The 26,620-nt window shown below is 30.6% G+C and overlaps 4 protein-coding genes across 27 annotated transcripts; 1 reads left to right on the top strand and 3 right to left on the bottom strand.

Annotated features, from left to right (window-relative positions):
- Positions 1 to 188: 188 nt before the first annotated feature.
- Positions 189 to 3,111, bottom strand: LOC101489322 (omega-hydroxypalmitate O-feruloyl transferase). Its single transcript, XM_004503715.4, has 3 exons — positions 2,959 to 3,111; positions 2,331 to 2,764; positions 189 to 1,154 (listed from the first exon to the last, which is right to left on the bottom strand). Exons 2-3 carry the CDS (start codon positions 2,751 to 2,753, stop codon positions 285 to 287), a joined length of 1,293 nt encoding a protein of 430 aa, XP_004503772.1. The 5' UTR covers positions 2,754 to 2,764; positions 2,959 to 3,111; the 3' UTR covers positions 189 to 284.
- A 5,409-nt stretch (positions 3,112 to 8,520) lies between these two features.
- LOC101512002 (recQ-mediated genome instability protein 1) lies at positions 8,521 to 15,460 on the top strand. The gene is made up of 12 exons (XM_027336034.2): positions 8,521 to 9,023; positions 9,715 to 9,885; positions 10,267 to 10,412; positions 10,615 to 10,748; positions 10,869 to 11,809; positions 12,207 to 12,317; positions 12,400 to 12,528; positions 12,664 to 12,831; positions 13,036 to 13,839; positions 14,237 to 14,347; positions 14,430 to 14,558; positions 14,694 to 15,460. The coding sequence occupies exons 1-12, from the start codon at positions 8,580 to 8,582 to the stop codon at positions 14,862 to 14,864; spliced, it is 3,459 nt and encodes a 1,152-aa protein (XP_027191835.1). The 5' UTR covers positions 8,521 to 8,579; the 3' UTR covers positions 14,865 to 15,460.
- A 455-nt stretch (positions 15,461 to 15,915) lies between these two features.
- Positions 15,916 to 20,288, bottom strand: LOC101511685 (11-beta-hydroxysteroid dehydrogenase A-like). Of its 2 annotated transcripts, none has more exons than XM_027335500.2 (6): positions 19,604 to 20,288; positions 17,218 to 17,410; positions 17,022 to 17,107; positions 16,717 to 16,848; positions 16,451 to 16,615; positions 15,916 to 16,366 (listed from the first exon to the last, which is right to left on the bottom strand). In XM_027335500.2, exons 1-6 carry the CDS (start codon positions 19,625 to 19,627, stop codon positions 16,082 to 16,084), a joined length of 885 nt encoding a protein of 294 aa, XP_027191301.1. In that variant the 5' UTR covers positions 19,628 to 20,288; the 3' UTR covers positions 15,916 to 16,081. The 2 variants fall into 2 exon arrangements, with proteins under 2 accessions (XP_027191301.1, XP_004503837.1); XM_004503780.4 differs by lacking the exon at positions 19,604 to 20,288 and adding an exon at positions 17,508 to 18,382.
- Positions 20,289 to 21,235: 947 nt separating this feature from the next.
- On the bottom strand, positions 21,236 to 26,216 carry LOC101504828 (uncharacterized). Of its 23 annotated transcripts, none has more exons than XR_001144058.3 (10): positions 25,705 to 26,211; positions 25,487 to 25,544; positions 25,010 to 25,132; positions 24,689 to 24,836; positions 23,731 to 23,820; positions 23,386 to 23,440; positions 22,971 to 23,093; positions 22,389 to 22,466; positions 22,104 to 22,160; positions 21,294 to 21,470 (listed from the first exon to the last, which is right to left on the bottom strand). XR_001144058.3 is itself a non-coding variant. In XM_004503677.4 (9 exons), the coding sequence occupies exons 2-9, from the start codon at positions 25,534 to 25,536 to the stop codon at positions 21,391 to 21,393; spliced, it is 768 nt and encodes a 255-aa protein (XP_004503734.1). In that variant the 5' UTR covers positions 25,537 to 25,544; positions 25,705 to 26,216; the 3' UTR covers positions 21,236 to 21,390. The 23 variants fall into 23 exon arrangements, 10 of the variants coding, with proteins under 10 accessions (XP_004503734.1, XP_027191302.1, XP_012572100.1 ...); XR_003473308.2 differs by having other exon boundaries at positions 21,294 to 21,467; XR_003473305.2 differs by having other exon boundaries at positions 22,108 to 22,160.
- Positions 26,217 to 26,620: the final 404 nt, after the last annotated feature.

Raw genomic sequence — 26,620 nt, 5'->3', positions numbered from 1 at the left:
ATGTGAATAAGACTTTTAAATAGGTTTTCAGGTCAGATCGAGAAAAAACCTATGATATGTCGTAAGCCAGACTTAAGTCTAAAAATTAAATCATAACCCAAACTCAAATAGTCTGATATGAGATATTTTCACCTCTATATACGACCACCATGCGAAAACAAATAAAAATCAACAAAAGAAAGTATTGATGAAACGAAATAAACATTTTTATTATACATATCTTTAAATCTTAATAACATGATTAGATGTATTGTGTTCCCTCATCTAACAACTAACTACTCCATTCATATCTCCAAAAGCATTTCAAACCTTTTCATAACTGAAGCAGGCAAACCAAGTAGCACATTTACACTTTTATTATTTTCACCGTGTGGTAAAAACAAAACAACTTCCTTTTCCGGCAAAGTAACCGGACAAAAACACTTAGGCTTCCCCCAACCAAAATCAGCTTCATGAAAAGACAACCTAGTCCATGTTGTTATCAAAAGTGTTGCTGTTAAAGAAGGCTTGCTTCTTTGTACTTCAAAATAATCAATGGCAGATCTCACGTATTCATCTGTTACCATCTCAATTGCTCTCTCAATCAATCCAACACTGAATGATAATGGATTCTTCAACAACTCACTTGCTTTACACATAGCATTTGACAACACAATTGCATTACCAAAATACCCTTTTGGTATTTCTGGCACAAATTTTGACCTTCCATCAACAGCAAAAAGTAGCTTCACTTCTTGATTGGGATGCAATTTTGAAGCTTTTGTTCTAGCTCTCCATATAAAACCTGAGAGTGCTTCAAAAGTTGAACACTTTTTCAGAACACCATCTTCTGTGGCCTTTTTCTTCAGAAATTCAAGCTTGTTTTCATTGAAGTAAAAAGACTTGTACAATATCTCTTCTTCTTCCACATGAATTAGCTTGTTTGTATCTGATGATAAATCTTCAATTTCAGCAAATTCATTGTGTGGAAACTCTATTTGTGGAGGATTGCGTGGTTTGAGTATGGTTCTATCTAGAAATGGTGGAGTTTTTATGTCTAGTCCTCTTGCAGTTTCACCCCAAGAGTTCACAAATTGCATAGCACTTATTCCATCATTCATACAATGGTTCACGTTTACTCCCAAAACAAATCCTCCACATTTGAACTTTGTTACCTGAAAGTGAAGGTTTAATTAATCCACCTTAATTAAATATATCACATTGTTGGATAACTTAACATGTTATTGGTTTTACGGTAACAAAAATTAATTTTAAATGAATTAATTCTATAAGATTAATTTTAGTTATATATTTATGTAAATATGAATTAAATAAATAATTTATATCTAAAAATTAAATTTAAAGTAAAAAATTACAAATTTTAACTTTTAAATTAGAATCAATCCTATTGTCAAAATAAATTGGAATTGAGGGTGTCCAAACATACCAACATACACATAACATACTAGACATTTTTTTATTGGTTTTAGGAAATGTTTATATACCAATTGTGGTATTTGTACAACTAAAATTTGACAATTTTTGCGACAATAATAATTTAAAATGCAACTTATGAGTTTATTTACGTTCAATTCAATGATAACTAATTATTTATCAACTATCAAAACAAATTATAACATTAATTAAAATATGTTTGGTTTTCTATTTGTAATTCTAAATATAATTTTGTAATGAAAAAGTGGATTAATATCATGTTTGAATTCTTTTAAAAATTAATTCCACAAGTTTAATTTTACTCTAAATCCACATTTAGCGAAAAATAGCATAGTATTGTCCATTTCACGCTGCAGTATTCATATATTATAATAAAATATATACTATTTTTAATAAATTTACGTCTAAAAATACATTTAGTTATATAGTATAATCCAAATAAATTTTCTTATGTAAAATGACATTTAAAAAAAAAAACTCAAACATAAATTATATTAAAGAAATTTTAATTTTAACTAAAAAGTAAATTAATAAAATTAAAATTTACTCAAAAATACATTTATTAATGTTAACCCAAACACATAAATAATAATCAATGCAATAAATTAAAAGGGAGTTACACAATCCAAAATAAAATAGCTAAAAAATAGGAACTAACTAACATTATGTGAAATTAACAACCAAGTTAATTAACAATATATAAACTAACATAAGCAACCATTAATTTGAACATGGTTAACGTGATTAATTACTCTTTATTAAAACTAACCAACAAGTTTTTTCAAATCAATAGTATAAGTATTCATGAAAATTAATCCATAACAAGAGCTCATTAATTTAATGAACAAAGCAATTCACACTAGTGTAAAATGAAAAAAAAAGAAGAAAAAAAAAACCTGAATGAGAAGAGGAGGTATCTCAAGCATATTCTTAGCAGAAGGCATATCATAAACTAGTTTTCCAAGAATTTCAAGGTTAGGCTTTGTCATATCACCCAAATCTTCCATCATACAGTTAGCTTCACCTTCAACAAACACAACACCTTCCTCTGTGCAATCTACTATCAACTTTCCTTCTGAACTTATTTTTAACCTTCCAGCCATAGGATAGTAATGAACAAGAATCTTTGACAATGAATCCTTCATTACTTGTGCAGCATTCTCATTGCCTTTTGAAGATGATTTATAACAGTAAATTGTGCGAACTGGATATGCTATGTTTTGATCAAGGTTTGAAAGAAAGTACAGTCCTTTCTTTGTTTCCTCTGCAGGAACAACAAGACTTGGTTCTCCTATCCTTATATTCACTTTCTTTGCCATTGAAAAACAACCTGCTCACAATTCAAAATTACTCAAATTTGTGCTTACAAGTTACACAAATATAAGTTTTTTGCTTTCTTTGTTTTTGTTCTCTTCAAATATATATTTTTGTTTTTATTTTTATAAATAAATCAAATATTCTACTTATTATAATAAGTAAATGAGACTATAAAATATGTCAATGCAAAACAAGGAAATGAGATACCTTGTGATTACCAGGTTGCTGAATAATTCACTCGGATATACGAAAAAGACTATAGTGCAGAGAAAATTGATCAGACAGGTGTTATTAAAAAACTGAAATTTGTGTTGGTTCATCGATTCTTTCATTGAGTTATATAGAAATAGCATAGCTAAAAAGTTTGACGAGTCGATAGCAAAGTAACAGTTGAGAAGATACGTGACAACTAAAATTTGTGTACCCAATAAATGTCAGTGTGTTTTTTTTTACATTGAATTATGTGTTTTTTTTTTGTTACATTAAATGTTAGTGTGTTTTTATTCGGTTACTATTATAAATAAAAATAAAATTAATTTTATAATAATTAAAAAATTAGTTGAATTTAACATAATTAAAATTTACTAAATTATTTATTAAATATCAAATATTAAATTATTGATATTAATATATTTTTATTAAAATATATTAATATTAAATACATTAAAAAAAGTTGAATTTTTATTATAATAATTACTAATAATTGGAGGAATTTTTTCCCCTTATATTAACCGTTCTATAGAGTATTCTATTAGAAATCAACTGTGAAACTCTATCATTCAAATTTGAATTTTATCTTTTACATAATATTTTTTTAATCAAATATTATATGAATAGTGAGACTATACTTATCACTTAGTTGTTGTTTCCAACGTATGTCATGTGAACTTATTGCAATGCTAAAGTAATGGAAAATTGAATTATTTGACTGCAAAATATTAGCGGTGTATTATGTCACGTGTACGGTGCAGCTAATGTTGTGTTGTTGGTTCAAATAGCAGAGTATGGGCATTGATATGAATTTCGATTCTGTTCTCTCTAGTTAGGTGTTTGAAGATTCTGATCCCTCCCTGTGTATCTAAAACTGCTTTACGCTATCTCTCTGACAATAGTTCAAATTTTTATTTGTTTGTTTAGTTTTTCAAACTACCTTCCTATAATAACTTAGTTTTTTTTACTATGTTAATTAAACACTCACTTCACTTAAATAATAATCTATAAACACTTACTTTGTTCGTCAATGTATCTCTTATTCAATTTGATTTTTTATTTTTTATTTGGAAATTTTTTTTGGGGTCGCATTGACAAATCAAAATGAGATAGATATTTATTAAAATTTATATTAATAAAATATATACAAAAAAATATATATATATATATATATATATATATATATATATATAATTATTTAATATTGAACGAGAAATTAACTAATATCGAAGAAACAAACTTTAAATACCTTAGTTAACAATTCAACTACTTCGTATTAACAATTACATGTTAAGAGTTGATATATGATATAGTGTTATACTATTTTGTTGATTGTGAATTGTTTAAATTAATTTGTATATTTTTTAAAAGTAATACGATGTTTAAACATAAGAAAATTGATGTATTTTTCAATAAAAAAAGTTTTTGACAAAGATAAAAATCGTGAAATAAATATATTTTATTTGATTGAATTGTGTGAACTTCTAAAAATTTGTGTTAATTGTGTGAACTTCTAAAAGTTTATGTTAATTGTGTGACTTATGAAAATTGTGTGACTTGTGAAAATTGTAAAACTTTTGAGAATTAAAATTCTAACTTTTTAATTAGTGGACTATATATGAATTATGTTAAACTCTAAAAAATACTATTTAAATTTTATATATTTTTATTATAATATTTTAATTAATCATTGTCGTTCCTCAACTCTCTAAATATTTTATGTAAAATTTGTCATTCTCTTTAAAATACACTCTTGTAACATCATTTCACTTAGATAATCTATAAAAAACCTACAAGTATCATTTCAAACTCACTTCATGGACTTTCAACAATAGGGTCAAATAAAAGATTGAGTTCCATCTTTATCTCTAATTAGCAAATTAACCAAAAAAAAGACTATATGAAAACAAGTCTTTGAGAATTTAGAATATATATATAAAAGTTAATATACGTCTAAAAAAACTCTCTAATTAGCAAATTAACCAAAAAAAAATTCCATGAAAACAAGTCTTTGAATATTTTGAATACATATATAAGTTTACGTCTTAAAAAAGAAACTCTGATTAGTTTTTATAATGCAGTTTATTGGTATACATAAGAACTATATATGACTCGAGCAAATTTTTACCTATTATTATGGGATAGCTTTAACTATTTAATTTTTGTAGAAGTAAATATAATTTTATATTTAATTATCTCAATAAAATATATTTAGCCATTTCAAATAATTTTATCAGTACTAAAATTAAAAAAAAAACAAAAAGTAAACAAATTATTAATTGATTCATATATCTAATTGTATTTTTGTATGTTTACTCTTTATTGCAATTATAAATACAACTTTTTTAACAACAAAAATTATCAAAATATGACTTAAAAATAAAATTGAAGATAATTGTTTTTAAATAATTTAATTGTTTACATTGAAAAATATATTATTAGTTGGTATATATCCAACTATTAATGAATTTGATTACGGTTAAACATGAGGTAAAAAATCTTTTGAGAATTTTTTTAGAATATATATGTGGGAGCACAAAACTCAAATTAATTCACAATTTATACTCTAGTAGTTTCGTTAACCTTTAAAAAAAATCAAAATAACAAAATTGTTAGCAACACAAAACCGCCAATATAAATGAGGATATTTTTCAATAAATCAACTTTTTAAACGATCATTTCTATCTAGTTCCAAAATAATAGTAGATTAATATATAACTTTTAAAAGGTGATATTTTGGTATTTTGTTCTTTAATAAAATAAAATAAAATCTTAAATATGCTCCACCAAGACAGCTTCTGTTCATGTTTTTTGTATTTCATAATTTCCAATTTTCCCACTTCTTTCACTTGAGATTAGCGGGGCTTATATTTAATGGTTAAAAACTGCAATACTAAGGTCCTTTGTACAAGCAATATTCCATGAAAAATTTAAACAACACTAGGTCCTACATCAACACAGTCCAATAATAATAAAAATCTAAATCATATTTTAAGAGACCTGCTAAGGCCTCCTCTACTAAAGCTGCTCTTATGAGCCTTGAAATTCTACTAATATAAGTTTTTTTTGGCTAAAACAAAATTTGTCTTCATTCAAGATTTTAGTTATCATGTTTACAAGTTTTAAGTTTTTTCCTACGATTCAATTTGAAATTTATTTTGAATAATATAACAATTCAACTTTCTTTCTCCAAACTATTATCAATATGTCTTTATTATTAGTATTGTTGTTATTATTAGAATTAAATAAATACACTAATTCTTTATAAAAATGCATGCGAGGATAATTTAGTGATAATATAACTTATTTGAAATTTTAATGGTAAATGTTTAACAAACTTTAATATTTTTTTTTATGTTATTATGATAACTATAATAATTTAATGTCATGTCATGTATGATTTATGATAAAGTATAATTAATTTGCATAAGTAAAAATTTGAGTGAGTAATAACTACTAAAATATTATTGATGATTTAATAGGAGGGGCAATCCACTTAAGAAGAGTGTGGCTATCAATCTTCTAATAAATAAATTAAAAGAAAATAAAAATAGAAATAGTTTACGTGGGGAAAGAAGGAAAATAGGAAAAAAGAAGATGAAAAGAAAACAAGAGGGATAGAGAGAAAAAAAACACTAACTCTATGGCATGTCTTTCTCAAGCTCTCTCATTCTATCATCTCATCACACAGACAACCTCCACACCTTTATTATTGTAAAAGAGGACTAAGAAGGAGAGTGACATGAAAAACAAAAAAAAGGAAACATAGAGTTTCAATATATTTGAAGAAGTTTATAATTCTTGCGTGTTTAGAAGGAAAATGAAAACTCGAAGAGGTGTTATGATTTCATATGTAGAAGAACGGATTAAAATCAAACTTTGAGGGTCTTAAATGTCTTCTTAAAGTAACATAGAAAACTCTCTTAAAACCTCTATTAGACATGCGTAGATTTCTAAATTGCATGCTTTTAATATATGTTCATGATTTGCATATTTGGGTATTTAGATAATCCTATTTGATTTAGTATAATTGATTATTAATAACGCATGTTATGTGTTTGTATTAATTACTATGAAGAGTTGTTGTTTTATTATGATTGTTGAGTGTCGTGGTTGGATTGATGATGAGATTATAATTGTTTAGTATTGATAATTAATTCGTTTTATGCCGAATTTCGAATGTATTTTACTTAGTTGAACATATGAACTTGAAAATAGTATAATGTTGTTTTTGAACCCATATATGTATACCTTTAGTATTTTATTTTTAACTCTCTCGATAGATAATATTTTGTGTTGGTTTTTATATCATTAGAAATTAGAAATTAGAAATTAGAAATTATACTTAATTACCTATGAAATAAGCACATTTTTTCACTAATTTTCATTGAGAATTTATAAAAAAAATTGAGTTACAAGTTAGAAAATAATCAGTTGTTCCATTTTTTCTTTGGATACCTTAATTTTTTAAATTGTATTAATTGAATGTTTATTTTACAAAATAAAAATTATATTTATAAACTAAACATCTTAATCTTTCTAAAATATTGTCATTTATTCAAATCATACATTGTTTGATATATTAATTAAATTACTAAAGTTATAGTGTTATGTAAAAAATATTATGAAGTAGCTAAGTTAATATGGGTATAACAAAAGCAATAAAAATTGGTTTTGAGTGAAATCAATTGGATCGTAAAGCTTATTCTTATTACTCTGTTACTGTAAATTTTTATAAGTTTATAATAAATTTACAAATTTTTCGTGAATATATGAAGTGAATTGTTATGCATTATAAGTTACTATGCCTTAGTTATCTTGAAATATCTATATCGTGAGTCAAGAAACCCATTTTGAGTGATATCGATTGAGTTTGAAATAAGACATATTGTAGTTTTATCATGTTAAAATTTATAATTTTACTAAACATATAAACGACTCAATAGTATTGTAAACATAGCTGCTATGTTATGAGATTATTAGGTAATACTGATTTTATAATACCATAATTTGAGTTATATAGATAAGTTTTGGAAGAAACAATTACATTTAGAAGTTTAAATATAATGTTATTTTTCTAAAAGTTTGATGCTATATACTCATTTGATTTCTATATTAAACACATATTCAATTGTATAAATAAAGTGATTGATTATTTGTATGTTATCATTATATATATATTAAATAGCATATGTGATCCCTTAACTTAATTTCAGTTAATATTTTAGTAATTTATTTATTTTTTCTCCCAATTTAGTACTTTATTTTAATTTTAAGTGATAATTTGATCTTTTATGTTTCAAAATATTAATAATGTTATTCTTTTTTTTTTACAAAATTCAAAAAATTTATCAAAATTCTCAAACAAAACCTAAAAAATTAATTATCATCTTCGATATAATACAAATTTAATCGAATTCATAACTTAAATTGTTAATTATATTGATATTTTCATTCTTTATTTCTATTGGTTGAAGAAAAAAAAAATTTATATTCACCCCTCCTTTTTTACTTTTTATTTGTTGACAACTTATTATTCCCGCTCATTCCCGTAAAGGGAAAGAAATAAGGAAAATACAAATCACATTTTCGAAATTTCTGCCATTTTTACGGAAAAAATGCACATTCGCCGTCTCAGACTCGACGACGAACAAGAAGAAGAAGATGAACTTCAGCCTCAGCCACAACCTCACAACTCTACCAATTTTCCCTCGGAGCCACTTGTTATCTCCGACGACGACTTCGTCGACGTCTCCGATGACTTCTTCCCTCCAACTCCACCACCGCCTCCGCCTGTTCCTGAACCTCAAGCTTCGGATTCTCCCGTCAACGATTTTCTTCGCCGCACGGGATTGTGCTTGAAGAGAATCTGGCTTACTGATTGTCTTCGCGAACTAGGGGTTTCAGTGAGGGGCTTCGAAGGTTTCGATGTCGCCACAAAAGCTAAACTCTGCTTCGAGCAGTTTTTGTTTTCTGATTTCAACTTCTGTGGTAGCGGCGTTCTTCCTCCTAATGTTGATTCCATGCATCTCGCTGTTCTCCCTGGTCCTTACGTATTGCAGGTATCGCTTTTATTCCATTTAACGATTCAAGTTAATTAGTTACATTCTTCATCTTATTATTATGATTATTACTGTTTTCTGTATTTCATTTTTGTTGAATTGTACTCCACGACTTGTTACTGTTAGTTTGAGAGCGAATCCCAAATTAATAATATTTGCATTCTTATGGACTATTGTTGCTTTTGCCAAAATTTTCAAGGATGAATTTTGACGTTTACCTATTAAAGTTACACATATAGTTGGTTGTGAAGTGTTGGCACTGTAAAACATTTTACATTTACATTTTACACTTACAGAGTATAACAATTAAACTCTAAATTATATGATTGCATAACTCAAATTTGTCATTTCAGTCGGACTCAAGGTTAGTTGCTGTAATTGGAATGGAATTTTTTGTTTCATCTTCTTGATGTATTTTGGTAACAAAAAAATATTGAACTTAATTTTGAATTTGAGCATTCCTTTAATAATTTATGAGTATATAACATCTTAGGTTGCTAGGATCCAAATTATGCTTCTATGTGATGGACAGTGGATTAAGTATTTTTTGCTTAGATGATTGCTGATAGGTACTTTTTGCCTGTCATTAATTGCTATCGATTTCATTTGTGGAACCTGAAGAGTTTATCATGCCCAGGCATTTTCATCACAGTAATTGATTTACTGTGGATTTTCCTGAATGCATTGGCAGGTTGATGAAATTGTCAATATCACTTGTCCTCTACGAGGCAGATATGAAAAAGCTCCTCAGGGGCTTAAAAGGTGCCTGAAGTTGTCAATGACTGATGGTATTCAGAGAGTCTTTGGGATGGAGTACAGGCCTATTCAAGCTCTTGAAGTTTGTGCGTCTTCTGGTTTAAAGGTTTCTTCAGTGCCACGAGTCATCATTTCTTTTCATATGAATACTCATACACGCCCATAATGCTTTTGTTTGGCCTATAGAAATAAGTTATTTTCTACATTTAAACTTGTTCTTATTGGATTATTTTTTGCATATTTTAATATAGTTAAATAATTTTGTAACTATGCTGATTTGAATGCATTGCTTGTGATGGATTTAATTAATGCATCTGGGTATATGGTATAAGCTCAAATGCACAATCAAATAAATAACGGTCCATTCTTTTTCTGGGGGGCTTGTCGTTGTTTATCACTTCAATATGCTATTGATGCAAGGCACAAAATACTTTTTTGCTAATATCCATGCGTAAGGGTGAACTTGAGGATCTATTGATACTTGTAGGTCGCTATCTCTAATATACATGTGCGTCGTGGACTTATGATGCTGGTCCCTGAAACCATTGAAGTATTGGGGGGATTAGTCGAGCAGCTGGATGCAGCAAGAAAGAGGCTGGTTGATGAACTAAATAAGCCACCTAGGGGAAATAGGTACAAATTCATTATTCCAATAGGGTTATTTAAACCGATACGTGGAATGAAAATTTATACTTCAGTTGGGAAGCTAAATTGGTGCAAACTTTTCTGTTGCTTCTATGTTTCTTGCTGGCTTCTATTATTATAAATTTATAATCTACAATTTTAGTATATATAGGTAAACCTCAATTAGTTAATCCTTGTTATCCTCATGCAGAACCAGAAATGGAGTGCTTCCTCCTTTAGCAACCCGAGCGGCTCTTGCGGCATGGCCTTCAGGTGGAGTTGATGATCTCAGGCACAGTGGCTCGACGCTGCACAATACTGATACTGCGCAGGCAAACAACCAAGGTAAGTCCTTATATTATAGATTTGAGTACCTAAATCTGTGTGTATACCTATGATGTAACCAATCTCCAACTTAGATACTTGACTCCAATCTCATCTGTTTTTTATGCATGTGTTTACTAGGTGCTGGTCACAGCATTCCTGTCTCTGGTAACAACTCAACAACTGAAGATACTTTGCGCATGGGTGCACAACATGCTACATCCAATTCAGTACCCCAAATGGTTTCCAATGTGGAGCGAATGAATATTGATATGCAGCTCCAACGGCGTTCCAGCTTAACAGCGGAAGACACTTATTCGTTTATGGGTGCACAAAATGCTACATCCAATTCAGTACCCTATGTGGTTTCAAATGTGGAGCGAATGAATATTGATATGCAGCGCCAGCGGCGTTCCAGCTTAACAATGGAAGACACTTCTTCGTTTATCGGTGCACAAAATGCTACATCCAATTCAATACCCAACATAGTTTCAAATGTGGAGCGAATGAATATTGATATGCAGCGCCAGCGGCGTTCCAGCTTAACAACTGAAGACACTTCTTTGCTTATAGGTGCACAAAATGCTACTTCCAATTCAGTACCTCACATGGTTCCAAATGTGGAGCCAATGAATATTGATATACAGCGGGGTACTGATCCCGTGTTCAATGATAGTTCAACAGCTAATCAGTCTTCTTCAATGGCTGATGAGATGCATATAGATACTGCTAATATTACAATGGAAAATTCTGTTAGCAACCGATCTTCTCACATGCACTCAAATGTTGCTGCGGCATACGGAAACACTGTTCATGTAATGAGAGAAGGTCCTGTGCCTATTGAATGTTTTCCTGTTTCTGAAAATGTTGAGACATACAGGAATAGAGTTCCTGAAAATGCTCCTTGGAACAGATCCTCCTCCACTGCATTTAACAATGAAGATATCTTGACTGTTGACACCAGTGACAATCCACTCATACCGTCTGGAGACCAAGAAGTTCCTTTTACATACTTAGCTAGTTTGTCAGCCAAGTGGGTTGCAATGAAGGAGACAGCTCCTCTGGTTCGGGGTAAAATTAAGGTAAGGAGTTAAAACTGTACAGTGTTCTCTCTGTGGGCAGTGATTTTTTGCTCTCGTGTGCATCTGGTACTATCAGTATTCAAATTGCCTTTTGACTCTTCAGCCAATATATGTCTTTAGAATAGGATACGAACAGGTTTTACTACGATGTTATCAAAAGTTCCAACAGGTTTTACTAGATGTTGTCAAAAGTTCTTTGAGCCGAATCTGCGTGTTGTGCTGTCTTCTCTCCTCTACATATAAATCTTCATACTGTGAAATGAGTATCAGGCATTAATTTTTATTCTATGGTGATATTGGTTTTTGGATGAAATTTTCTTTTGAGCATGTCGTAGTTGATGTCTTAGTTTCTGTAATCTCTATTTTTCAATAGTATAAACGCATTATTTTTTTGTAGTGCTTTCTGACCGGTGTTAAAAGGTTCCAGTATAAGAAAAGGACAACATACGAGCTTCAGGCATATGTAGATGATGGTAGCCTTATTTCTGAAATCCTCATTCATCATGATGTGAGTTTGTTAAAAAACTTGCTTTTATTATGTAAGCTTTATCTATTTACCGTACTATGTTGACCAAGATAGAATATTTTAGGTTGTACAGAAAGGAATTGGTTATTCTCCTGTGGAGGTCACTGCAGCTCTTTCTTCTTCTGACACAAAAATAGTCCTGAACATGAAGGAGACTATGCATAAATTCCAAGCTTTTTTAGCAGACTTTGAGGTAATACTAATCTCTCTTTATATAGACACGAGGGAATCTGAGAGACTCGTGCAAGTTGTATGCAGTTGTTAGCTAGCAGCAAATTAATAGTTGCTTCATCATTCTGCTAATTCACATCTTTCTTTTTATTTCTAGGGAGTAATACTTGTGGAATTAAATCGAAAATGTTCCCTTCCAACTGCCTTAGACATGAGTCAAGGCTGTCCTCAATCTGATGCGTGGTCACTTCTGAGAAGGCTTAAGTCTCTTCCCTCTGCACAAGCTCAAAACCATTTCCCTTCAGACACAATTGTTTTATCCCCATAATTATTTGAATGTCCAAGGGTTCCTAATTTGGCTGGGACAGAGTTGGGATCAGAATTGTTACAACCAAATGCAATGTGAATGGGAAGATGCAGTTGCAGCTCTTGCTTATTGGAGATGACAATGAAACTGTGTTTCATACTTAACCAAAATCCTTGATTCCTAAAATCCTAGCAGAACTAAGATTTACATAGAAATTTGGAGCTCCAACGGCGTTCCAGCTTAACAGCGGAAGACACTTATTCGTTTATGGGTGCACAAAATGCTACATCCAATTCAGTACCCTATGTGGTTTCAAATGTGGAGCGAATGAATATTGATATGCAGCGCCAGCGGCGTTCCAGCTTAACAATGGAAGACACTTCTTCGTTTATCGGTGCACAAAATGCTACATCCAATTCAATACCCAACATAGTTTCAAATGTGGAGCGAATGAATATTGATATGCAGCGCCAGCGGCGTTCCAGCTTAACAACTGAAGACACTTCTTTGCTTATAGGTGCACAAAATGCTACTTCCAATTCAGTACCTCACATGGTTCCAAATGTGGAGCCAATGAATATTGATATACAGCGGGGTACTGATCCCGTGTTCAATGATAGTTCAACAGCTAATCAGTCTTCTTCAATGGCTGATGAGATGCATATAGATACTGCTAATATTACAATGGAAAATTCTGTTAGCAACCGATCTTCTCACATGCACTCAAATGTTGCTGCGGCATACGGAAACACTGTTCATGTAATGAGAGAAGGTCCTGTGCCTATTGAATGTTTTCCTGTTTCTGAAAATGTTGAGACATACAGGAATAGAGTTCCTGAAAATGCTCCTTGGAACAGATCCTCCTCCACTGCATTTAACAATGAAGATATCTTGACTGTTGACACCAGTGACAATCCACTCATACCGTCTGGAGACCAAGAAGTTCCTTTTACATACTTAGCTAGTTTGTCAGCCAAGTGGGTTGCAATGAAGGAGACAGCTCCTCTGGTTCGGGGTAAAATTAAGGTAAGGAGTTAAAACTGTACAGTGTTCTCTCTGTGGGCAGTGATTTTTTGCTCTCGTGTGCATCTGGTACTATCAGTATTCAAATTGCCTTTTGACTCTTCAGCCAATATATGTCTTTAGAATAGGATACGAACAGGTTTTACTACGATGTTATCAAAAGTTCCAACAGGTTTTACTAGATGTTGTCAAAAGTTCTTTGAGCCGAATCTGCGTGTTGTGCTGTCTTCTCTCCTCTACATATAAATCTTCATACTGTGAAATGAGTATCAGGCATTAATTTTTATTCTATGGTGATATTGGTTTTTGGATGAAATTTTCTTTTGAGCATGTCGTAGTTGATGTCTTAGTTTCTGTAATCTCTATTTTTCAATAGTATAAACGCATTATTTTTTTGTAGTGCTTTCTGACCGGTGTTAAAAGGTTCCAGTATAAGAAAAGGACAACATACGAGCTTCAGGCATATGTAGATGATGGTAGCCTTATTTCTGAAATCCTCATTCATCATGATGTGAGTTTGTTAAAAAACTTGCTTTTATTATGTAAGCTTTATCTATTTACCGTACTATGTTGACCAAGATAGAATATTTTAGGTTGTACAGAAAGGAATTGGTTATTCTCCTGTGGAGGTCACTGCAGCTCTTTCTTCTTCTGACACAAAAATAGTCCTGAACATGAAGGAGACTATGCATAAATTCCAAGCTTTTTTAGCAGACTTTGAGGTAATACTAATCTCTCTTTATATAGACACGAGGGAATCTGAGAGACTCGTGCAAGTTGTATGCAGTTGTTAGCTAGCAGCAAATTAATAGTTGCTTCATCATTCTGCTAATTCACATCTTTCTTTTTATTTCTAGGGAGTAATACTTGTGGAATTAAATCGAAAATGTTCCCTTCCAACTGCCTTAGACATGAGTCAAGGCTGTCCTCAATCTGATGCGTGGTCACTTCTGAGAAGGCTTAAGTCTCTTCCCTCTGCACAAGCTCAAAACCATTTCCCTTCAGACACAATTGTTTTATCCCCATAATTATTTGAATGTCCAAGGGTTCCTAATTTGGCTGGGACAGAGTTGGGATCAGAATTGTTACAACCAAATGCAATGTGAATGGGAAGATGCAGTTGCAGCTCTTGCTTATTGGAGATGACAATGAAACTGTGTTTCATACTTAACCAAAATCCTTGATTCCTAAAATCCTAGCAGAACTAAGATTTACATAGAAATTTGGCTGTATGAGATGCCATCTGGCCTGAGGTGAATGTTTGAAGTTGACCTCTGGATGTGAAAAAGGCATTTACGTTCAGATCCAGATAAAGTCCACCAAACGTGTGGTGTCCAATTTCATCAAAATAAGGTTCGGCCCTCCTTTTGATCCAAGTTCTATAGAAGAAATGTCATGATTGGTTGACCTTGAATAGCATTAGTGCCCTAATTGGTGAAAATAGTGAATGATTGTTGGGAAAGGGAGGAAAGAAACAGGATTGGTATTAGGTAAAGGTTCGGCCATATATGGTGTTGCCATTGGAGGTGGTGCACTTATTGAATGCATGTAACATATGTTTTAGTAATTTAGTTTGAAATGTAAATTATTTTCAGTGATTTTAGCTTTGCCTATTTTTAGCTCATTAGTTTTGTAGGGTCTGCTCTGATATTTCATCACCTCAGTTTGCAGTAATAACCGGAAACGGGTCTGATAATTTTTCGAAGGGGTTTTGGGAATCTATTTTCACCGGAGGACCTAATATCCTAAACTTCTGAAGGTGATTGACCCCCCAAATAAAACTGAAGGGGAAACAAAATGTATAGGCTGTGTAGTACAAAATGTATAACTTTGTTAAACAATAGTTTGACATAACACTGATTAGGAGTAATAGTTTGCATCTTTCCATATAATAGTAGTGCAAATACATAATCAGTTTGGATATTTCGTCCTAGCCAGTATTACTTGTACAACTACTACTGCTCACCATGGCAATGCTTTGGACATCCTGGATCCGAATTAATACCATTGCAAAAAAAGCACACAGTATCTTTTTTAGGACTACCATGTTTATGAATAGGAGAAACACTTCATGCTTTACATTACAAGTTTTACAATATCATTTTTAGGACTACTATGTTTATGAATCAGAAGAAACATTGCATGCTTTACATTACATGTTTTTCTTCCTTTTTTGGGGGGTAATAGTGGCACCAGATGATATTTCAAAGGCATGACCTAGATTTCAAAGATATACAATTGGACGTTAGTTAGGCTTGAGTTTGGGATTTCTAATTGACTCAGGATACAAATATTTCTTTAAGCCTGATAGATTAATGAGCTTCTTGCTAATTGTTTCCCTCTCCGAAGACCCAGATAGTAGCAGCCAGCGGTTTAAAATCTCCAATACTTCAGGGCAAAACATCTTCCAGTAGAAGGTAGTCCTGATCCATGCTGGTTCTGTCAGGTACAAATCTCCACGGCAAGCGCTGTTCACAATTGCTTTGGCAGCTTCTGTGACTGATCTTATGGGCACCATACTAATTTGAACCTGTTGATTCCCAAAAAGCATTAAAACTCATATCACTAAGAAAACTAAGAAAAACTAAATATTTGGTGTATATAGTTAGCTTACATCTCTCATTTCTTGGTCAAGAACCATTCGGCCTTCCTTAGATAGGAACTTCCCTTGGGTCATTTCTGACTCAATCAACCCTGGAGTGACTATAGTTATTCCTATGTCTCTTCCCAATTCAGTTCTTAGACTCTCATATAAGGTAATCATTGCTGCTTTGCTTGCCTGTAGATTTTGAAAGCTATATATTGGTTACTGGTAATTGGCAGGAGATAGAAATATATCATAACAGAAGCTTTAGCTTACTGAAGATGTTTGTGGATTACATTGTAGAACATCATTCTTGGCGCAGGCAACCATCCAGCAGAGGAAGCTATGGCTACGATCTTACCTTTGAATTTTTTAAGGTGAGGGATTGAAAAATATGTGCCGTACGCAGAACCCCAGAAGTTAATGTCCTGTGAAATTGTCATGTGAAAATTATTTGCAATTGCAAGTGTTATTAAAAGAGTTTAATTTCTATACACTGGCGGGGTAAAATTTACACGCCAAATGTTTACATTTAGTTACGATTTAACCCTGAAAATATATATAAATTAATTTTTTTGGAGAAGCCCATTTGATTCCTTACCATAGCGGGTACAAAATTAGTGATATCAGTAGTATCTTCAAACAAGCAGAGAGGAACTATTCCTGCATTGTTTACCAAATGGTCCACTACAAAGAAATGTCAAATATACAAATTAATAATTAACCATTTGCATTCCATAACTAGTATTACCATTCGAAACTTACACCAAAGTATATTATTTTGAAACAACTCTCACATTGTCCAAAATGGTTGACTGTTAAGTCAACGAATCGTTTGCAATCTTGAACACATGAAACATCTGCAGGGATGGTAATCACATCAGGGGACCCAAAGAATTTGGCTTTGCTAGCAACCTCATTCAGTCGATTCTCTCTTCTGGCAACAAGTGCTAGGCGTGCTCCTCTCTTTCCATACTCATATGCCATATGCTGAATTTGTAAAACAAAGAGAAACCAAACTCCACTTAGTTATATATTATTAACAAACAGAGTTGGAATTTTAAATTCCACTATGTTATGTAATAACCTCGCCTATGCCAGAGGAGGCACCAGTGATCAGTATTACTTTTCCTGCCACGTTCTCACTAAACATTGTTCTTATGACGAAGTTGACAATCTTGAATAACAGATAAGGTGGTAAAATACAGAGTAACAAGATTAGGCATAGAGAGGGAACTATGAAGTCCAATATCTCATGAAGAAAAACCATGGTTCTAGTGGGAAAAAAAGAAAATGCGAAATATTATAAGAGAGACAAAAGAGAACAGTCGCTGTCAATTATATATGTTATCCTAAAACAAGATGTCAAAGGTATGCAAACGCTGGCGTTCTGCATGGAGAGGAGTTAACACGTAACATTTTCAAGATGTACACGAAGGGTTGTGTAAAAAATCTGGTTACGAGGCTCCAGATACATAACTAGATTTAAATTCATTTTAAATATTCGATTAAAATAATATGGTTATAATCCAATTCATTTACCAACCGGTTGGATATCCACTACTGTTTTATTTTTGAATTTTATCTGGTTATTATCCATTCATATTTTATTTTTGGATTTGAAACTTAAATTCTTTCTTGGAATTCTAATTTCTTTCTCTAAATTATAATTTACATACAATTTAAATTGAATTAGCAAGATGCTATCTTTATCTCATTAACACAATAACTTTTTTTTTGTTGCTTCATCTCCGATTTCAACTATAACAAGGTAGTCATTCTTGAACTCCACTCCATTCTTTCATTGAGCTCTTCCTAACTTAACATTACTTCAAGGTATTCTATTTGGTTTTTAGTAAAAATTTCACCATTTTCACGACTTTATCAAACTCTTATGTTTTCACAACAACAAATCTATTTTCTAAAAAATATATTTGTATGTTTTTTATTTTTATTTTTTATTTTTATTTTATAAACTAAAGTTCATTCCTTTAATTTTAAAATAATGCATAAAAACATGACTCATTTTTAATTACTTCATTTTGTACAAATTAGTCTTTTTATTTATTTTATGATTTTCCTTTTCGTTTTACTTTTGGCATCTTATATAAGTTTAATCATTTTTTTTTCTTTTATATTTATGTAAATGTTATATATTATATTTTTTCAATATTTCACCCTGTTGAAAATCATTTATTGATTTCTTATCTTTTTTTGTCTTCCATTTTATATAAGGATGGATGTCAAATTTGAAAAGTGCTGCTGATTGTGGTATAATACAATGTATAAATTGTAATTTTCATACACTTATCATTGATTGGATTATAAAATGATGATTTGTTTAAGATAATGAAAAGAAAAATACGTTCAAGCTTGTTAGTAGTTTTGTCATCATAGTTTTATAATACATCAAATTTTTGAAATTAACAAATTATATCAAATTTTTCGTGTATAATGTCAAATAATAAATTTGGTTATAAATGTTAATCCATATAATAATTTTAAAATTCATATAATTTGTTTTTTTTTAAAAACCAACCATACACAACGCTACCTATATGTAACATTTCCGTAACGTTGTGTTGTGGTCAATTTGAAGACTTTGAATAGAAAAGTTAGTTTATTAACCGTATAATTTGTTTATACTATCTGAAAAAGTTTATACTATCTGAAAAAGAGGTTGGGTTGTTGAACAAGTTTTAGAACCTTGATGAGAATAGAAGTCATTAACATGATCTATTAGTAAGAAAATAAACTATTCTTAATCATACATGCACAAATTTGTAATTTGTAATCCTTAATCACGGCTACTCAAGAAGTAATTTGTATTGTTTATTACAATGGTTTGATTATTTAGATGCAGAGCTTCCAAATCAATTGTAATTTGTAATTCGAATAATGGCTTACAAAATCCTTCGTCAAAGCATATGTTCTGCGTTCGACATATTTCACAAAATTTTGTAAAGAAATTTAAGGACAATGCTTTAAAGAAAAAAGTTATTTCTATAGGTAATAGTTTCATTCTTAATTTTTATAATTAGTATAATTTTTAATAATTTTATTTTTAATTTATATAATTAGTGTAATAATGTATTGTCTACGGTTTCAAGCCTACATATCGATACTACCACAAAGAAATTGACATAGTAAACTCGAAGGCTTTGAAGTGGTTAGACAACATACCTCAGCAATATTGAATTCAAGCATTCGATGAAGGTAGCCATTGGGGTCAGATGATTACCAACCTTGTGGACTCGATCAACAAATATTAAAAGATCCGCGCAACCTTTTCATCACTGCTTTGGTCCAATCAACTTAGTTTAAAACAGGGACACTGTTTCCAACCATGGGAAAACGACACACATCAATTTTAGCTTCTGGTCAGGTATACAGATAAACTTGCATAAATTTTATGAAATTGGAAATAAGTAAATCCAATAGTCATAGAGTGGATATTTTTGATCGGAGCAACCATATTTTCATAGTCCACGAGACAGTAGTTCCAAGAGAAGGGCGACCAATTGGTTATTTAAGTGTAAACCTTTATAACAAGTGGTACAATTGTGGGAAATATCAAGCTAAACACATGCCTTGTTCATATGTGATAACAACATGTTCTAGCATAAAATATAATTATTGGAGTCTTGTACATGATGTGTACAAGGTGGAAACGGTACTAAAAGTATATGATGAAGCGTTCCAACCCATACCAAACGAAGGATACTAATGCGGAGAGTTAAGAAAGATCGCCCAAAGAGCCAACTCATTAGAACATAAATATTACAGAAATAGTATCTAGAAAATGCAGAGAGTCATACTAAAAAACATTTCCCAAACGCGGCTTGACACATCTATTCAAATTTGACGTATTTTTTTTTAAATTTATAATATAATTTAATCATTTTAATTAGAATTATTTTTAATTATAATAATAATAATTATTAATTATAATAATAATAATTAAAATATAAAATTAATTTATAATTTTATAATGTATTTTATTTTAATTTATTATTAGTATTTTTATTTTTAAATAATTTAAATAATTTAATTAATTTTAATTTATTAAATAATTAATAAAAAATATTAAAAAAAAAAAACTAGTTGCAGGTCGTTTCCCGGAAAAACGATCTTCTATAAAATTTAAAAAAAAAAAATCCTTCAACCGAGCAACTTTCTACTTACAAAAAAAAGTAGGACATTCGCGTAAATTATTTTCAAACTAGGACAATTCAGTAATAAAAAAAATAAAACTGAGATATTAAAATAAAAAATCCCAATTATGTTGCTTTATATGATGTATAAAAGTGAAAAATCTATTAAATTAAAATATTTTAAATTAAATAAAAAAAGTATATTAAAAATTAAATAATATTTCAAATTAATTTCTTATCAAATGCATATCAAATTAAAAAAAATAATATATTATATTATTATCTGATTTCTTATCAAATGTCACGTCAAATACACAGAAGAGTCTCATCCTCTATTATATCTTTCCACATCTATTTTTTTTTTTTTTAAATATATTTACCCAACTATCAATAGGGATTAAATTGAGCCAAAAAATTGATTCCTAAGTTTTTGTGATTTAATAATTCATAACAATCAACATTTCTTTTTTTCAACACCCCAATTTTATGTCTTAACCCTCTGGACCAAAGATGAGACTTGGCTTATGAAAGTGAAAATCCAATTTGAAAACAAGGGTGTTGAGGTTAAAAAAGGGTATTAATGCTAATATTGTTGGTATTTTGGTGAGAGTGAAAATCGAATTTGTGACTTTCTTATCACTGTATTTTCTTAACTCTCTCGTTTCAGCCATTAAATCAACTTTATATCTCAAATCAAATCAATGTAATCCGATACTAAGTTGAATTGAAGCTTGTGTAGATTTTGCTATAGGGATGCACAATCATTTACTAATCCTCCACTTTTACATGAGTGAAAACAAAATTATGGCATAGCTTTTAAAAAGGAATAGGTTCTCTGCCAGGCCATGATTCTATCTTCTGGAAATACTTGTGTGGAACAACACCTTCAAAACCTTCTGTCAAGATCACCTTGTTGTCAGAAATGTATAGCTTCATACCTTTTGAAAATGAGATTAAGGATAATAGAAAGAAGCATGAAACAAGTCAATAGCCTTTTTTTAAGTAGATTTTAGGGTTAAATATATTTTTTTATTTTTAAGTTGACAAAAAATTGATGTTGATTCTTGAATATATTTTTAATCTCTACGAAATTTTCATTTTTTGTATTTAGTCTGTGTATACATTTTTTAGTCTCTAAAAATTACAAAACCACATGCATTTATTCCCTAAAGATGGACTAGAGTAAAACACAATTTTATAATTTGTAGAAACCGAAAATTGGATATGAAGACTACAAATAAAATAGATGATAATTATATGAATTAAAATCATATTTAACCCAAAATTTTAAAACGTTTAAGGTCCACATTTAACAAAAATAATGTTTTGACTCCTCATTGTTATTAGAAAACACCATTTATTTTAAGAGACTAATAACATAATAGAATTTTAGTAAGGATGAAAATACTTTTTCCTAGTTTTATATGAACTAAAAGTATATTTAACAATTTAATTATTGTCAACAATATTTTTTAACATATATAGATGACTGGTTTCACATTGAGAAAGTGTTTAGAATAGTATCATACCCACCAATGCTTTTCTAACATCAAGAAATATCAGAACATTGACATCTCTCCTCATACCTGGGAACAAAATACAAATAGAAAAGAAATTAGATAGGTGCATCTATGGGAATAACTTAACTATTAAAACAGCACAAGCTACATTTTAGTTCTTCATAAGACAATACCATCTTAAAAAAAATTGAATAAAATTGTCCATGCAAGAACTTAAATATTCTTATACAAATTCAAAAGTTTTCATCTTCCAACAAATAAGTTTAAGTTATGAAGGGGTAAAGGGGTACGTACCTATAGGTCCAAGCCGTGCTTCTGTGTTCATTAATGGTATTTCTTAGAGAGATTGGATTACTAAATTGCAACACCCATCTATAAATTGATCAAATCGTTTGCAGAGAAATGATGAGTTGTTGCCACAGCAATTAAGTATACATGCATTTGGTTCTTAGTTACTACTAACTGATTTAACTACACCCACATTAACACTTTGAATGATTGACTATTGGTTGATCCCTATTGAACGAAGAGATATAAATTTATAATTTAATGGAGAAACGTAAACCCCTCATGCAAGGTGGGGACTATCACCGTCCCCTTCCCTTTCCTCCTTCATTTCTCTCAAAAGCCTTCCCTTCCCCTCCTAACTCTCAAATAAAGCCTTAGGATTCCACATTTGGTTCAAAGCTAGATTATAATACAATGATTCACACCAGTCTGTCTTTTTCATCATTCCTATTATGAACCCAACCACTATCCTTAATATTCCAGAAAGAAAATCAACTTGCCTAACCATAATGAAAAAATAAAATATATCCAGATTTAAACTTTTCCATAGGTAAATAGGATTCTTTTCAATAATATATATCACATTACCACTTATTACTTCTCCATCTGTTGGTAAACCACAAGAGAAATGAACATGCAATCTCTTCATGCGTTTCAGACCAGATGCTAGAATTGAGTCTAAGTTCCTTCTATACGTTCCATGAACACAAACTGCATATTGTGGAAAAATATAAAACAAATCAAATAGGAATATAGATTTTTTTTTTTAACAAAATAAGATTTGTTAAGACAGTATATATAGCTCTTTAGTTGTAATAGAATTGTGTTGATATGATATTCTTCATGGTAAACCTAATAGTATATGCCAACATATCAACCATTAAAAAGACAATTTCAAATTCGAAATATGTACATAATTTAGTGGTTAATATGTTGCTAAGTATGAAGTTCACCATGAACGAAGTCTATACTCTAGAGCAACAAAACTTCAATAATTATGCACCTGGAAATCCTTCATCTGAAAGGATTGGTTTCAATAAGCTTTCAGTTTCAACAGCCTGCAAATCAACAATGTCAAAGACCGTATTTTAAGAGCAGATGAAGATTATTGAATGAATTCACAACCAAAAAGTTCAACATAACATAAGAATATTGAGTAAACATAGCAAGACATTAGGTGTTAAAGAGTTTTTCATTGATGGCATCTGTACACGACAATGAGTAAAGCAAATATGAAGGTGCATACCCGTTGAATGTGTTACGAAATACAGTCCCAATCATTTCAATTATACAAAACTTCATAGCAAAACTAGATGAGTCAACATCTTATGAACAAGAAATACTTTACCGTTGTTGTGTGGCCTTGGTTTGCACGTATTAGTAGCTCCCCGTTTTCTTCTATGAGGTTGAAACGTTGCTTATTATCTTTTCGAACAGCCTGAGGATAAACATGAGATAATTTAGAATAAAATGTTTTTCTTCAGCAAATTCATATGAAAATGAAATGAACAAATACAGTAAAGAGTAATAACTAGATGAAACAAATATGGAAGAAGAAAACTGTAATTTGTATTTCTCATCTTTTTCATGTACAATCTTTTTCATGATGCTACTAATCAGCATAGCAGATTAACAACATTACAAAATAAAACAGATTACAAAAGGAATAAAAGTTCCTTGGTAATCATTCCCTTTAGTCAAATTAAGAGTATGTCTCACACATTAAATATGTTCCAACAAATGAAAATGACATTCATGTTGATTTTTAAGAAAAAAATAGGCCATTATAGGCACAAATAATTATTCAAAGGCAGCATTGGCACAGGCAGAACTAGGATAAAATGTATGAGCAGATTAAGTCAGCAACAATATAACCAACATGTAAATGTTCCTGGTCAATTTACTAATTATTAATTTATAGCGGACTTAGTTGCTGAAAGGATGGATGAGTAAATTTTTAATCCATAGTCAGATATTCATCAAAGAATCAATCTTCTATCCTCTAAGAATGGGGTGAGAAAGGAAACTTCAAAGGAGACAAAACAAGGATAACAAGTAAAATATTGTTGAATGTTCAAAGTGTCATCGAACTCGATGCAATCATATTTATGTTTCATAACAACAAACAACGTATTGGAGCCTGGCTAATATCACCAATACTTACTTTATACATTTGTTTTTGATATTTTCGTCAAAATGATTCTCAGATAATGAGACACAACACAAGAATCTAACTAAAACAGGATATAAAATGGAATGAGAATGTGTCAGGTGTGGAAACAGGAAAAAAGATTAGATCAACCGACCTCCCTAATGTCATCAATAGTGTGGGACCGTAGAGGAATATTAGCAAATGTCTTCAAATTCAGCTTTAGCAAATCATTAACGTTCACATAACCATCACTCCTCATATTCAAATTCAATTCAGATGCCATATGCCGTAAAATTCGCGTCCTGCAGATATTGAAAGACCAGCATAATTTCAGTGAATTGCTGCTTAGATCCACTTTTTTTTTACAAACAGAAGAACAACAACAAACGAAACTCGCATTCTGAAGCTATGAAGGAAGAAAAAATGTTTATGAAAATAAAAAATTATAATTATCAGAGGGTGAAGTAGTGCTTACAGGAGCCTACCAAGAGAATCAATTTTATCCTTTCCCGAGCCACTCCCACCACCACCACCACACCCTCTTGTTCTTTTTCTATCATTTCTCGTATCAAAAGCCCTTCCTCTGCCATTGCCAGAACTGCCAACAAAATATGAAAAAGCATAAAACTCTCAGCTTGACTCTGTATTGGAAGCTACTGATATGTGAATAAAATGCAAAGCAATTAATGACACAAACTTGTCCTTAGAATTGAATCGCTAGAATAAACAGGAAATTCAGATACATAATGGTTGGTATGCGTGGTTAAAACAGAAAAGCGATTAAGAACTATAGTAAGGAGATTTCGACGTAAAGCAACATTCGTATTAGCCGAAATCGGGAAATCCTTAATGCGGCCGCGATTACAATAGCAACAGCTATTTAAAACCTTGGTTAGGTCAACAGCAAAGTTTGAGAGGATTTAGGAGGAAGGGTGAAGAAGCAATTAATTACCTTGGAGTGGCGCGAGCGTAGGAAGGAACAAAGTTGTTGTTGTTGTCCATTAAAGAAGCTGAGAGATTGAATTGAAAAACGAAGAGGAAGGACATTTACCAAACATAATTTAATTATCTTGCTTAATTTCATTCTATTACTTATACATGTTATCTTATTAAATTCCATTCCAATATTATAGCATCAATCCAAAAATCATAGATAATTATAATACTAACCTGCAATTCCAAAAACTTTGGCGATGAAAGTGAGGCCGCCGGTGTTGATTTCGTGGGGAGAATACAAGACAGGGTCTTGACTGATGTTGAGATCAGACTGCTCTCATCGATCGATTTTCAATACACGAAACTATCTCTTGTTTCGATCACTTCCAGTTAGGTAAAATCTCTGCTCGCTTAAAGAATTGAATGTTAGCGTTCTGGTTTTGTAGAGTTTGAACTTCTCGAGAGCGTAAGAGTCCAATGTTAGAATTCTCTGATATCTAAAAGGTATTGATTTGCTTAACCTAAGCTTGAAATTGGTAATAGCATTAACACAAATATTCAAAATCCAACTCTTTCGTTTCTAATTCAATGTTTCCTTTCTATGGAGAGGGATAGATGCTTCTAAGAATATTGAGAAAATAGAACGCTGGTGCCAGCATGCATGTTAAGCATCGTTTATGGAAAATGCAATACTAATCCAAATGTCAATTTCTTTTAATATAGTTATTTTAATAATTAAATAAGTTAAACTTATTTTATTTTCCTAATTTTATTAAATTATAAATAAGATTAGGGTTGTATCCAAAAAAACAATTAGATTAGGTTTATTAATGTAAAAAAGAATCTATATTACATTAGTTAACTATTTAAAATTAATTTTATTAAAAAATATAATTATATATTGATTATTTTTCTATAATATTTTGTCATTTTAATGGAATTAGACTTTGAGTAACTTTAATTTTTTTAAAAAAGATTTCATAATCAAAAGAAAAACTGAATTGAATTAGATCACTAATCAAAAGAGAAACTGAATTAAATTAGATCACGTTAATGATTTATTTTATTTTTTAAAAATCATTTTCGAATCAAAAGATTAACAATCTTAAGAATTATTAAATAGGAGAACTAAAAATTGAGATTAAAAGTT

Source organism: Cicer arietinum, chromosome 6 (assembly GCF_000331145.2).
Source record: "Cicer arietinum cultivar CDC Frontier isolate Library 1 chromosome 6, Cicar.CDCFrontier_v2.0, whole genome shotgun sequence".
NCBI lineage: Eukaryota > Viridiplantae > Streptophyta > Magnoliopsida > Fabales > Fabaceae > Cicer > Cicer arietinum.
Note: the sequence above shows the minus strand (reverse complement) of the source record. Positions and strands in the feature narration are given on the sequence as shown.